This window comes from Sinocyclocheilus rhinocerous, unplaced genomic scaffold (assembly GCF_001515625.1).
Source record: "Sinocyclocheilus rhinocerous isolate Xijiao unplaced genomic scaffold, SAMN03320098_v1.1 scaffold835, whole genome shotgun sequence".
Classification (NCBI taxonomy): domain Eukaryota; kingdom Metazoa; phylum Chordata; class Actinopteri; order Cypriniformes; family Cyprinidae; genus Sinocyclocheilus; species Sinocyclocheilus rhinocerous.
The window spans coordinates 1,143,148-1,157,158 of record NW_015647431.1 but is presented as its reverse complement, the minus strand read 5'-3'; the positions used below and the strand labels follow the sequence as shown (position 1 = coordinate 1,157,158).

General features: G+C 36.6%; 1 protein-coding gene across 1 annotated transcript in view; it reads left to right on the top strand.

Moving 5' to 3' along the window:
* The window catches only part of LOC107709056 (semaphorin-5B-like), a 66,572-nt gene that overhangs the window by 51,039 nt on the left and 1,522 nt on the right, over positions 1 to 14,011 (top strand). The window contains exons 12-20 of the mRNA XM_016513447.1: positions 1,047 to 1,231; positions 8,347 to 8,490; positions 8,775 to 8,922; positions 9,529 to 9,757; positions 10,493 to 10,711; positions 10,795 to 10,965; positions 12,950 to 13,090; positions 13,185 to 13,223; positions 13,312 to 13,520. Coding sequence (XP_016368933.1) covers positions 1,047 to 1,231; positions 8,347 to 8,490; positions 8,775 to 8,922; positions 9,529 to 9,757; positions 10,493 to 10,711; positions 10,795 to 10,965; positions 12,950 to 13,090; positions 13,185 to 13,223; positions 13,312 to 13,520 — 1,485 coding nt within the window. The remainder of the gene's footprint in view (positions 1 to 1,046; positions 1,232 to 8,346; positions 8,491 to 8,774; positions 8,923 to 9,528; positions 9,758 to 10,492; positions 10,712 to 10,794; positions 10,966 to 12,949; positions 13,091 to 13,184; positions 13,224 to 13,311; positions 13,521 to 14,011) is intronic.

Here is a 14,011-nt window from a genome sequence, read left to right as displayed (position 1 = left end):
GTAAAATGCTAAATAAATAAATAAATAAAAACAATAAAAATAAATGAAGAAACATCATCCAACTAAACTAAAATCCACAGCATTTCGACACTACATCTGTTTACAGTTTTAAAGGATGCATGTTGGATCAGTAATGGCAAACATCATGTTATGTGACAATACTACTTACAACCTCATTGCTACGTTTTTGGCTTGTCTTACTAATTAAGTGCCAAGTTGAGTACAGGCTAACTAACAGTTACTGCCCTGTTCCCACAGCAGAGCTGCTGATTCCTTGAACTTCCTCCTCATTGATTGGCTGAAGCTGAGGATCAGAGGAGCCTGAAAGGGAGTGAATTCATAGAAGGGCACACTGATGAGCATTACATTAACGATTTTTGTTATGCAGCAGGGAAAAGCCCCCAGTTTTTTTATTCTTGAAGTACAGTGAAAGTTGATGCAGGTCTCAAAATTTCTTTTACTATTAATTTGATTAACATTTGAGCGCTTCTGTGGTCTGAACTATTGGATGAATGGCATTGAGTTACTAATCCAGACTCACAGTAGATGTTGGTATTCACCTCAATGGACGCGCCACACACCTGCTCCCTGAAGATTACCCATGAATGGAGATGAATTTTACAGTTTTTATCCTTAGTACCTGTGCAATACATGAACCAGCTTCTAATGCAAACGGACACACGGGAGGAAAATTTGAATGGATTGAATTGATTTTGAATGAGATCATGTATGTGGAGACTTGGATAACTGCAGAAAAATTTCACTTTGTGACTTCTGATTGCAAAATTTTGTCTTCAAATAAGGCATGAATACTATTTTGAAACGGCCAACATGTTGGTAATATGCATGCTAATAAGCAACTAGTTAATAGTAAGAATTGGTGCTTAAAATAAAGTGTTACCTACTGAAGTTAGGTATTGGAATTGGAATCTGTACACTAAAAGGGTTTATGCTGAATGAAGTTTGAAAACAAGTACAAAAATGATTTTCCATGCAAACACTAAACCTGTACTTAAAACTTGCCTTGTTTGCATTTACATTTATAGGAGCGGAACCTCACCCAGGATGGTGGATTTGGCCAGTGGTCACCATGGCAGGCTTGTAACCATGACGACGGAGGTGAAGGCACCAGCACGTGTCAGTGTCGCACTCGGGCCTGCGATAACCCTCGCCCCCAGTGTGGAGGGATGGAGTGTGTCGGGGCGAACATTGAGGTGGCCAACTGCTCCAGGTACACCTACTGTACAAACCCATACGCTTGTTAAAGTAAACTAACCATGCTTGTTAAAGTTCAAATATGGCAAAACACTATAACAGTAGTTCATACGACTTGTGTGTGATATTCGAAGTCACGTGATAGCTTTGTGTGAGGATCAAGCTGTTATTTATGTCACTGACAATTTTCTCCTCTAATGTAGATCTCAAATCCCATCCGCACCCTGCATATAAACTTGACACGTTGTGATTGGTTACCAGACACATAAGAACCAAGTCGTTGAGCTTCATTGATGACAAACCTGGCGTGACTTTTAAAATGTTCTTTGAAAGACGTCTCTTATGCTCACCAATGCTGCATTTATTTGGTCAAAAATACAGTACAAACAGTAATATTGTGAAATATTATTAGAATTTAAAATAGCTGTTTTCTATTTGGATATATTTTAAAATGTAATTTATTGCTGTGATCAAAGCTGAGTTTTCAGCATCATTACTCCAGTCTTCAGTGTCACATTATCCTTCAGAAATCAGTCTAATATACTGCTATTCTATTCTGTATTGTTCTGTACTGTATGCTTGTATTCTGTTCTGTTCTGTTGTATTCCAGTCTGTTCTGTTCTATTCTCTTCTAAATTATGTTCTATTCTATACGCTGCTATTATTTTTTTATGTTCTGTTCTATTCTATTCTATACACTGCTATTCTTTTTTTGTTCTGTTCTACTCTGTGCTTTTATTTTTTATGTTCTATTGTATTTGATTCTGTTCTGTTTTATTCTATTATATTATGTTCTATTCTGTACGCTTATATTCTGTTCTGTTCAATTCTGTTCTGTATTCTGTTTTATTCTTTTCTATACTAATATATTCTGTTCTGTTCTATTCTATTTTGTTCTGTTCTATTGTTATATTCTGTTCTGCTTTGTTATATTCCGTTTTCTATTCTGTATTCACTTATTTTCTATACTAATCTATCATTTTCTGTTCTGTTTCATTCAGTTCTATTCTATTATGTTCTGTTCTGTTCTGTACTGTATGCTTGTATTCTGTTCTGTTCTGTTGTATTCGATTCTGTTCTATTTTCTACTCTGCTGTTACGTTTTGTTCTATCTATTCTGTTCTACTGTATACGCTGCTATTATTTTTTGTTCTGTTCTATATTCTATTATTTTCTATACTAATCAGTTTTTTTCTGTTTTGTTTTAGTTGATTCTGTTCTGTTTCGTTGTATATGTTTGTTTTATTCTATTCTATTCTGCACTACTCTATTCTGTTTTATTACATTCTTTTCGGTTCTATGTCGTGTTCTCTTCTGTACTCTGCTGTTTACTGTTCTGTTCTATTTTATATGTTTCTCTTCTGTTCTATACACTTCTATTCTTTTCTGTTCTATCCTGTTCTGTTCTATATTCAGTTTTATTCTATTCTGTTAATTCTGTTCTACTCTACATTGTTGTTCTGTTCTATTCTGCTATATATTCTCTTCTGTTCTATACACTTCTTTTCTTTTCTGTTCTATATTTTGTTTTATTCTTTTATGTTAATTCTGTTCTACTCTACATTGTTCTATTCTATTTTATTCTGGTCTGGTCTGTTCTGTTCTACGAACATTATTTAAGAGCTTCTGTGGTGAAGATACATAACAGCTTATTTTCTTTGAGTACACCAGAAATCTTGTATGATTTTTGAGCTGGTCTTGAAGAATCAAATTTCTGATGAAGAGCCTAGAAACCCAGCTTATCTGAACCCTTCGTCTGACACTGTCAATTACACGCTGGTGTTCTGCACGAAGGCTGGCCAATGTCATTCCTGTTCCTTCTTGACACTTCATTAGGTCCATAATTAGACATCACAAATTTCCTATTATCTCTGATGGTTGATATCCTCTGAGGAGCAATAATAAACAAACCTCATTTTCTACAACACTGTGGAAGCTTTGGCTTTGCCCCAAGTTGCATACTAATACTATGCATTAAAAGTACTTGCTATTATGCTAATAGGCAAAACCAGTTGTTTCTATTGTAATGGCTTTAAGCTGTGACAGTGAGTAAGAGTGCTTTCCCCAAACTTTTGCAGAATGAGCGTTGGCTCCATAGTTATGGCGTAAATCAACACTAAGTTACAACATGCACAGTATGCACTGCTAAATATTTGTGATTCACAACATTAAACATTAAGCATACAAACAAAATAGTTACGTAAGATTCTAGTCAGAAATGACATTGGATAATATAGTGGACTGTTTAGATTGCATTGGAGTTCATGTTTTGCGCAAAAGACTCTCGTTTAGACTTATTTAATGATGTTGACATTTACATTTTAAGAGAAAGAACGTTACGTGAATAACCTTCATCAAGTGGGTGTTGTGCTGCTACTATCTCAATAAATCACACTTTTGTGTATAAACTGTAAGAGCTGTTACTGTATTATATATAGTTATTGTAACATTGTACAATAAGGTTCTATACATTAATATTAGTATTTGTATTATTAATATTAATGTATTTAGTGTTATGAATTAAAAATGGTCAATATTTTTTACAGCATTTAATCTTTATAAATATTAATTTATAAATATTTTAATGTTCATTGTTAGTTCATCATGCAAAAAATATTCATATATGCACACATTAACATTATCCAAGCTAATTTCTGTAAATTATTGTTTGTTGTGCTAATGAATGCAAACTTATGCAACCTTATTTATTGCCATGATTCATTTTACATAGGTTTCTGAATAATATTTACATATGTAAATATACTATTTTTGACTAATCATTTAACATTTTCTTTTTTGTGTCTCATTGGGAATTTAAACTATTCCTACGTAAAATGCTAAATAAATAAATAAATAAAAACAATAAAAATAAATGAAGAAACATCATCCAACTAAACTAAAATCCACAGCATTTCGACACTACATCTGTTTACAGTTTTAAAGGATGCATGTTGGATCAGTAATGGCAAACATCATGTTATGTGACAATACTACTTACAACCTCATTGCTACGTTTTTGGCTTGTCTTACTAATTAAGTGCCAAGTTGAGTACAGGCTAACTAACAGTTACTGCCCTGTTCCCACAGCAGAGCTGCTGATTCCTTGAACTTCCTCCTCATTGATTGGCTGAAGCTGAGGATCAGAGGAGCCTGAAAGGGAGTGAATTCATAGAAGGGCACACTGATGAGCATTACATTAACGATTTTTGTTATGCAGCAGGGAAAAGCCCCCAGTTTTTTTATTCTTGAAGTACAGTGAAAGTTGATGCAGGTCTCAAAATTTCTTTTACTATTAATTTGATTAACATTTGAGCGCTTCTGTGGTCTGAACTATTGGATGAATGGCATTGAGTTACTAATCCAGACTCACAGTAGATGTTGGTATTCACCTCAATGGACGCGCCACACACCTGCTCCCTGAAGATTACCCATGAATGGAGATGAATTTTACAGTTTTTATCCTTAGTACCTGTGCAATACATGAACCAGCTTCTAATGCAAACGGACACACGGGAGGAAAATTTGAATGGATTGAATTGATTTTGAATGAGATCATGTATGTGGAGACTTGGATAACTGCAGAAAAATTTCACTTTGTGACTTCTGATTGCAAAATTTTGTCTTCAAATAAGGCATGAATACTATTTTGAAACGGCCAACATGTTGGTAATATGCATGCTAATAAGCAACTAGTTAATAGTAAGAATTGGTGCTTAAAATAAAGTGTTACCTACTGAAGTTAGGTATTGGAATTGGAATCTGTACACTAAAAGGGTTTATGCTGAATGAAGTTTGAAAACAAGTACAAAAATGATTTTCCATGCAAACACTAAACCTGTACTTAAAACTTGCCTTGTTTGCATTTACATTTATAGGAGCGGAACCTCACCCAGGATGGTGGATTTGGCCAGTGGTCACCATGGCAGGCTTGTAACCATGACGACGGAGGTGAAGGCACCAGCACGTGTCAGTGTCGCACTCGGGCCTGCGATAACCCTCGCCCCCAGTGTGGAGGGATGGAGTGTGTCGGGGCGAACATTGAGGTGGCCAACTGCTCCAGGTACACCTACTGTACAAACCCATACGCTTGTTAAAGTAAACTAACCATGCTTGTTAAAGTTCAAATATGGCAAAACACTATAACAGTAGTTCATACGACTTGTGTGTGATATTCGAAGTCACGTGATAGCTTTGTGTGAGGATCAAGCTGTTATTTATGTCACTGACAATTTTCTCCTCTAATGTAGATCTCAAATCCCATCCGCACCCTGCATATAAACTTGACACGTTGTGATTGGTTACCAGACACATAAGAACCAAGTCGTTGAGCTTCATTGATGACAAACCTGGCGTGACTTTTAAAATGTTCTTTGAAAGACGTCTCTTATGCTCACCAATGCTGCATTTATTTGGTCAAAAATACAGTACAAACAGTAATATTGTGAAATATTATTAGAATTTAAAATAGCTGTTTTCTATTTGGATATATTTTAAAATGTAATTTATTGCTGTGATCAAAGCTGAGTTTTCAGCATCATTACTCCAGTCTTCAGTGTCACATTATCCTTCAGAAATCAGTCTAATATACTGATTTGCTGATCAAGAAACATTATTATTGTCAGTTGCTGTTTTTTAAACTATATCATCAATTATTATTGTCTTTTTTCAGGATTCTTTTATGAATAGAAAATTCAAAAGAACAGTTATTTTATGAAATATAAATCTTTTGTAACATTATAAATGTCTTTACTGTCACTTTTGATCAATTAAATGCATCATTTATGAATAAAAGTATTAATTTCTTGCAAAAACAACCAACAACTTTTGAATAGTAGTACACATGATAGCTGTCGTGGAAGACTTACAAGTATACAGTTGCGCAGGTCATATGGATATAAAAGTCTTTAATTTTCTAAAGTCATCTAATTTTTCAAGTTTGACAGCATCTTCTTATTCACTGTCAATCCACAGAGAATGAAAACTCGTATGGGTTTTTATAAAAGTAAGAGAGTGAGTAAATTATTTCGTTTTTGGATGAACTAGGCCTTTATAATCTGGGACTCCCCATATTGAAGTGACAGGTGTAAACAGTGCGGCTAGACTGATATATGAGAGCCAGAGAGATCAGCCTGAAGTCTTCAATCACAGCCAATCAAAGTGTCAAAGCACATAAATATGTGATGCTTTTATTCCGTCTGATTCAGCTCTTCTATGAGAGAAAGGCACCACCCAACGCTAACAGCTGCAGAGAGTGAGGCCTCGAATCCATCAATCCTGAACTCTGATACAGACGTGCTGCGAGTAACGCCGGCTTTATTCATTAACTGCAAGCGGCTGACGCAGCGTTTCTGGCGGAGCAGCTCCTTCTTTCCTTCTTCATCATGTCCCATTATCCTGCAGTCACTTTCCGCCACTGAATGAATGTTCCAATTATATCTTCACCTAGAGCTTGTTTAAACACACACATCACCAGGTCTGGGTGCGAAAAAACTAACAGGACGCAATGTTTCACTATAACAGCAGAAGAGCAGCTGTGGCAGATCTATAATATAATATATATAATATAATGAGCTGCTAATACATCTTTGTCAGAAAGCTACTGTTAAGTTTAATAAAACTGATGTTACCTATCAGGCTCTAAAGTTGTGATCACAATCCTGCAAAGTCATTATCGGGCCCTTAGAAGGAGTCGCTTGACTTCAGGTGACTTCAGAGGGACTGTCCTTGTTATTAAAGAGGTAATATATTGGAAAACAGTATTTTCTTGCTCCTTTGAAATAAATACTTTGAAATAATACGTTGCAACAGTGAAAAGCTCCCAGTTCCCTCGTGCCCCTGTCCTACCCTTCATATCGTTTCAAACCTGTATGACAGATTTAAAGTCAGTGGGGTTTTGGACCCCATTGACTTCCATTGTATGGACAAAAACAGTTCGACTTAAACTAAATCTACAAAAATAATTTTGTAATTGAAATAATCTTAAACAATAAGAGATTTTAAATAAAAGAAGTTTAAATTGAAGTCAGTGTTATGGTAGTTAACTAAAACTAAAAATGAAACTAAAATTAAGACTATATATATATATTATTATTATTTATTTTTTTTTTTTTTTTAATTGTTACTTGAAATGAACGTTAATTGAAATAAAATATTAAACATTTTTATTTCAGCTAGTTGCCAAGGCAGAATTTCTCATTTTAACTTAGTTTAACTTGATATACTAAAATAACTAAAACTAAAACTGAAATAAAAATCAGTAAGACTAGACAGACATATAAACAGACAAAAAAAATAAAATAAAATAACAAAAACACAAGTTACTAAAACTTTAAAATTAAAATGGAAAATATAAAAATAAAAAACTGATTCAAAATATTGTACTGAAGTACTAAAATTACTAAAACTGAAATAAAAGTAAATTCAAGCTGTATATTTAACAAAAAGTAAATAAATAAAGCACTTAAAATTACTGAAACTTAAACTAATTCAATTGTATATATAAAAATAAAAGAAATACTAAAAATAAATAAAACAAATAAAAATGTCAAAAGCACACAACAAAATTATTGAAATGTAAACAAAATTAATTTGCAAATATAAAAATAAAAGATAATCCAAATATGAGTAAATACTATAATAGTATAGAAAAAAATACACTGAAAAGTATGTACAAAGATACATTTTTAAAACAATTTTGTTTCTACACAAGAAAGATGTCAAGCGTCACTTACAATTCCTTCTCAAAAATCGTTAACTGAACAGATCATTCTAATGTCACCATTATGACATCACAGCCCTTATCACATGACCGCCCACATTTACATATCCACACCGATACAGTGTGTAGCAGCTGCAGTGTTGAACGATAGTATGTACTACATTGGTGCAGAGGCTAGCCAATCATAAGTGAGCTCATTTACATATAGACTTCTAATACAAGTCTACTTTATTTAAAAGGACAGAGAGAAGGTTGAAAATAGTTACTACTGTTTTTTGTCCAAGAAACATTGACTAACATACAATAACAAAAAGTGACAAATATGGCCTCTTTAATGTATTGTGGATAAACTGACAGGTCACCAGACTGTGTTAGTGTGTGGTATCCATGCTAACCTGCTTCTGTTTGTTCAGGAACGGAGGCTGGACTCCCTGGTCATCCTGGGCCGAGTGCAGCACCAGCTGTGGCATTGGATTTGAGGTCCGACAGCGGTCCTGTAACAACCCAGCACCCCGACATGGAGGACGCGTATGTGTGGGTCAGGCACGAGAGGAGAGGTGGGTCGAGAGGAAAGATGGACTACAGGCTTATAGTTTTGATTTGATTTGATATGATTTGATATGATTCATCTGGGAGTCAGACTATGTTTTTAATTTACTACAGTTGAATCATAAATGTCAAGTGTTCAGGAATCGGTTGGACTACACTGGCTTTGCTTTATGGTTTGGATTCACTAAAAAGAACCAACTCTTAAGAGTCATTTGTTTGATTGTCTAACTAAACTGACTCATAAGTGTGTAAGTGTTTATTTGAGCTGACTGGAAGTTTGTGTGGGATTCAGATTGTGTAACGAAAAGAATCCATGTCCTGTTCCGGTGTCCTGGGTCTCCTGGAGCGCTTGGTCCAAATGTAGTGTTCCCTGCGGTGGTGGAGTCCAATCCCGTGTTCGAACCTGCGAGAATGGAAACACATGTCCTGGTTGCCCTCTGGTAGGGTCTTAAACAGGTCATATAAAAAATTAAAAAAAACTAATATCGGAAAAAGTTTTGAAAACCATGTGTGTTATTATTATTAGTAGTAGTAGTAGTATATTAATATGAATATTTTTGTTTAATTACATTATTATTATTGTTATTATTGTTGTTGTTAAATATAAATATTAAACAAAATAGGAAATCTACAGTTGAATCATAAATGTCAAGTGTTCAGGAATCGGTTGGACTACACTGGCTTTGCTTTATGGTTTGGATTCACTAAAAAGAACCAACTCTTAAGAGTCATTTGTTTGATTGTCTAACTAAACTGACTCATAAGTGTGTAAGTGTTTATTTGAGCTGACTGGAAGTTTGTGTGGGATTCAGATTGTGTAACGAAAAGAATCCATGTCCTGTTCCGGTGTCCTGGGTCTCCTGGAGCGCTTGGTCCAAATGTAGTGTTCCCTGCGGTGGTGGAGTCCAATCCCGTGTTCGAACCTGCGAGAATGGAAACACATGTCCTGGTTGCCCTCTGGTAGGGTCTTAAACAGGTCATATAAAAAATTTAAAAAAACTAATATCGGAAAAAGTTTTGAAAACCATGTGTGTTACTGTATCCAGGAGTATAAGGCGTGTAACTTGGACCCGTGTGCCGAAGTGAGGCGGACCACACCGTGGACACCCTGGTACCCTGTTAATGTGACTCAGATGGGGGCGAGACAGGAGCAGCGGGTCAGGTACACCTGCAGGGCTCTCCTCGCCGACCCTCACGACCTGCAGCTCGGCAAACGCAAGATAGAGACTCGCCTCTGTCCCACCAGTGACGGAGCTGCTGCCTGCGAGACTGATGGTACACACACACACACACAGCCTCAGAGGCACATACTCAAATATGCACACATCCTGTTTAAGATGGGGCGGCACGATTTTGGGGGAACAATCTAATTGCTGTTTTTCTGATAAAAATTGCGATTAAAATGTGATTTGAAAAACACATGTTTAACACATGTTCTATGTTTGCTATGCTTGTTTGTAGGTACAATTTGGCCCGAAATGTTAGATAGATTTATAAAATAATATTTTATTTTTATTTAGTAATAATAATAATAATAATAATAATTATGATTAACAAATAAAATATTAAACATAATAAGAATTTATTTCTTTTATTATTCTATTATTTTTTTATTTGGTTTAATTTCCTAATTTTCAAACGTTTAACCATCAAACTTTTATTTTGACGGAACACCACAGGGGAGCCTGTAAAGCTTCACTTTTGTTGACAGCAGCTGGTTAATTAGCGCTTCTCATTACAAGTATGGGTAGATGGTTGCCACGTGTTGCATTCCTAAATGCATAAGTGACCTAAACTCAGATCAGATGCTGATGAAGTTTGTGTGGAGCAATATTTACATGTGAATCACGCCACTTTGAGACACTGAAAGCACTGTATCAGAAAGCACAGTGCTGCTCTTCACTTTAAAACGCACCATGCATATATTTATGTAATGAAATCGCAGCCTTGATAATTGCACTAATCCATATTGTGCAGCCCTACTAAATGCACACTTTTATATTTGTATAGGTCTAGTTGAGGATTTGTTGAGAATGGGTCGACCTGTGACACGAGTGCAAGGAGCCGCCTGGTCGTCATGGGAAACGTGGTCCGCATGTTCCAAAGAGTGTTCCAAAGGCTTCCGCACACGCAAGCGCTCCTGCGCCACACCGGATGGCAAGAGCACGCCGTTCGCCTGCAGCGGAGCGCCGGTCGAATATCAGGACTGCAACACTCAGCCGTGCCCAGGTCTGAGAGTGCGTTGTATCCTTTTAAGTATGTCACTCATGTCCTGTTAATGGAGTAGTGTAATAACAGGTGTTGTTCTTCAGTGAAGGGGGCGTGGTCATGCTGGTCTTCCTGGTCTCAGTGTTCTACTTCCTGTGGCGGCGGTCACAACCAGCGCTCCCGTACCTGCTCTAACCCTTCCCCTGCTCATTCTGGAGACATCTGCATCGGCCTGCACACAGAGGAAGCGCTCTGTAACACACACGAGTGTGAAGGTGAGAAAAAACTTGCAGCATTAAAAGAATATAGTTTTTTTAAAGGGGAGGTCTAATGCTATTTCATGCATTCTGACTTATTTACACTGTGAAAGAGTTGGATTCTCATGCTAAACGTCAAAAAACGATTTGGACGTATGATGGAGTACTTCGGTGCCAAATACACTCCTTCAGGGTTCGTATAAGTTATGGAAAGTTTTTTCCGAGTATGGCTCTGTATGACGTCATAAAGGTCAGAATTCCTTGTATGGGCCGGAAGAGTACGCACACACAACCAGAGCGAGAGCAAGAGCAGCCCATCTACATGCTTCATTCGGGTTACGGGAGTCGTCGGCACAGGACTTCTAAGAAAATGTCTTCAAAGACGTGAACAGTGGATGCAGTTTGTTTTTTCGGGGCAGCAGCGGAGTTGCTCAAATGTGTTTGTTTGTTCCCGTCATTTCGGTGACGAAAGTTTTATAAACAAGACCCAGTTCGATGCTGGATTTCAGACTGGGGATCAGATTCTGGATCAAATATGTATGACTGGATCTGATTGTTAACCATATTTAATTTAGGCCCCGTCCACACGGAGACGCGTTTAGCTGTATACGCATTAATTTTGTATCGTATAGGCATTTCGTCCACACGGATCCGGGGTTTTGGGAGAGTGAAACCGATATTTTTTGAAACCGTGTCCCAGAGTGGATAAATCTGAAAACGCCACCCTTGCGTTTTCGTTAACTAACATTAACATAGATTAATAAATGTATTGTTCCATGTTCGATTGTATACCGCGCGCAAGGTTTATGTTCCCTCGTTACCCTCCTCATTTGCTCCCTATTTATTGTCCTTGTGTTTGCAGTCCTGGGCCAGTTTGTCATCGTATCACAGTCGAATGTTCCCTGTCGTGTGCCTTGTCCTGCCAGCCAGTCAAGATGCCAGCTGTTTTTTCCCCTACGGGGTAGTTTTTGTTTGTTTTGTTTTGTTTCTGCCTTTAATAAAGCCCTTATCTTCCTGCAATATTGAGTCCTTGTTCCATCCTTCATCCCCAACCCTGGCAATGTCGATGTCACAGTTTGTAGATGATCGCTACTCAAAAGCTTTGTGTGCTCGTGACTCTTTAGCTCCACCCACGGCATGCCTCCAGTAGCTCGACTGTTTTCAGCTACAACTGTAGCATATTTCATTAGTTTATTTTTATATTTTTATTAATGGCCAAAAGAACCTCATAAGAGTAATTCGATTGGGAATCGATTGAACTGTACCAGTTGTTTTGAATGTGACTGATTCACTAAGAATAACTGGTTCATAAGAGTTATTCATTCTGGAATTGGTTGAACTACACCAGTTGTACTGTGTGTTTGATTCACTGGTTCATAAGGGTAATTCATTCAGAAATCAGTTTAACCCTAACAGTTGTAACAGTACTGTATTTGTTTGATTCAGTAAGAATAACTGGCTCATAAGGCTCATTCAGTCGGGAATTGGTTGGTCTGAACTAGTTAATCCGTATATGTTTGATTCGCTTAAAAGAACCTGTTCATAAGAGTAATTTGTTTGGGAATCAGTTGAACTGTACCAGTCATTTCATTTGTTTGAAAATTGTGCTAAATGCTTTTAATTCACTAAGAGAACTAAAAGAGTAATTTTTTTCAGGAAACAATGGTTTTGGTTTTGATTCACTAAAAATAATAAATTTTTCCGAGTCATTTGTTCGGGAGACTAACCACACTGGTGGTTCTTTTGAATTACTACAAACAAAACAGCTTAAAAGAGTCATTCATTAGGGAATAGAGTACACAATATGCTATACACAATACAGTAGTTGCACTGTATGTTTTTGATACACTAAGAAGAACCGATTCACTCGTTTGTGAATCTGTTGGATTGGGACAGAAATCCCCCACTTCCCCTTGAAATACTCTGCATGACTGTGTTAATGATAACTAATGATAACACAATTGTGAAATCTGTGTTTGTTTATCTTGCTCACCTGTGTCAGGTGGGTGGGGGGCGTGGTCAGAGTGGGCGGAGTGTAACGAGGAGGCGCTGCTGCTCAGGACTCGTACATGTGAAATAAGCTCCGCCTCTTGCCAAGGAAACTCCACAGATCAGAGACAGTGTCGACCCAATGAGAGCGCAGGTTAGTTAATTTCCCTCTTTTTTTGTTTGTTTCTTTCTGGCATCTCAGACTACAGCGTTGTTTCACATGCACGTCTTCATTTTTTTAATTCTAGTGCTGTCAGAGGGACAGAAGAGGAGCACAAACTGTGGAGGTAAATCTGACTTACATCATCCAGCATTCAGGTTTTGATGTGTCTAATGACCCTAGTGAAACATTTCTTTCTGTTTTGTCTCCTGCAGGGTTTTCTCTGTTCCATTTGGTGCTGACTGGAGCGTGCTGTTTTCTGGGAGCCGTTTTGTTGTCCATCCTGGTGTATGTGTACTGCCAGAGACTCCGCAAACCCCCTCAGGAATCCGCAGTTATCCATCCCAGCACCCCCAACCACCTACACTATAAAGAGAACAGCTGTGCACCCAAGAACGACCTATACACACCCATGGAGTTCAAGGTATCCCATCATGCCACAGTGTTCTCTCTGTATTACACTTGTGCAGTGGTCCTTAACTGGTGGGTTGCAACCACAACACTGATTAGTGCAGATAATAAAAAGCACTTAATCATATAATCAAGTATTGTTAATATAGAGAAATAAATAGGCTTTAACTTTTAAAGGGAAGGAGAAAACAATTCCTACAATTCAAGAAACCAAAATAGTCATTATTAATTGTGCAAATTGTTTGGCCTATGCAGTTCATGATTATTTTATTTTATTTAATAATAAATAAAAATTATATAAATAAATAATGTTTCAATAAAAATGTTATTATATTTGTTATATTTTATATAATATTTAAAAAATATGTTAATGTATTATTAATACATAATTAATATATACTATTGTTATATATTCTAAGTATAATATATGAATTCATATTATTATTATTATTTGTTTAATAAATAATTCTGGTCTTGGCGCAGTTGAGATTGACAACGCTCCCT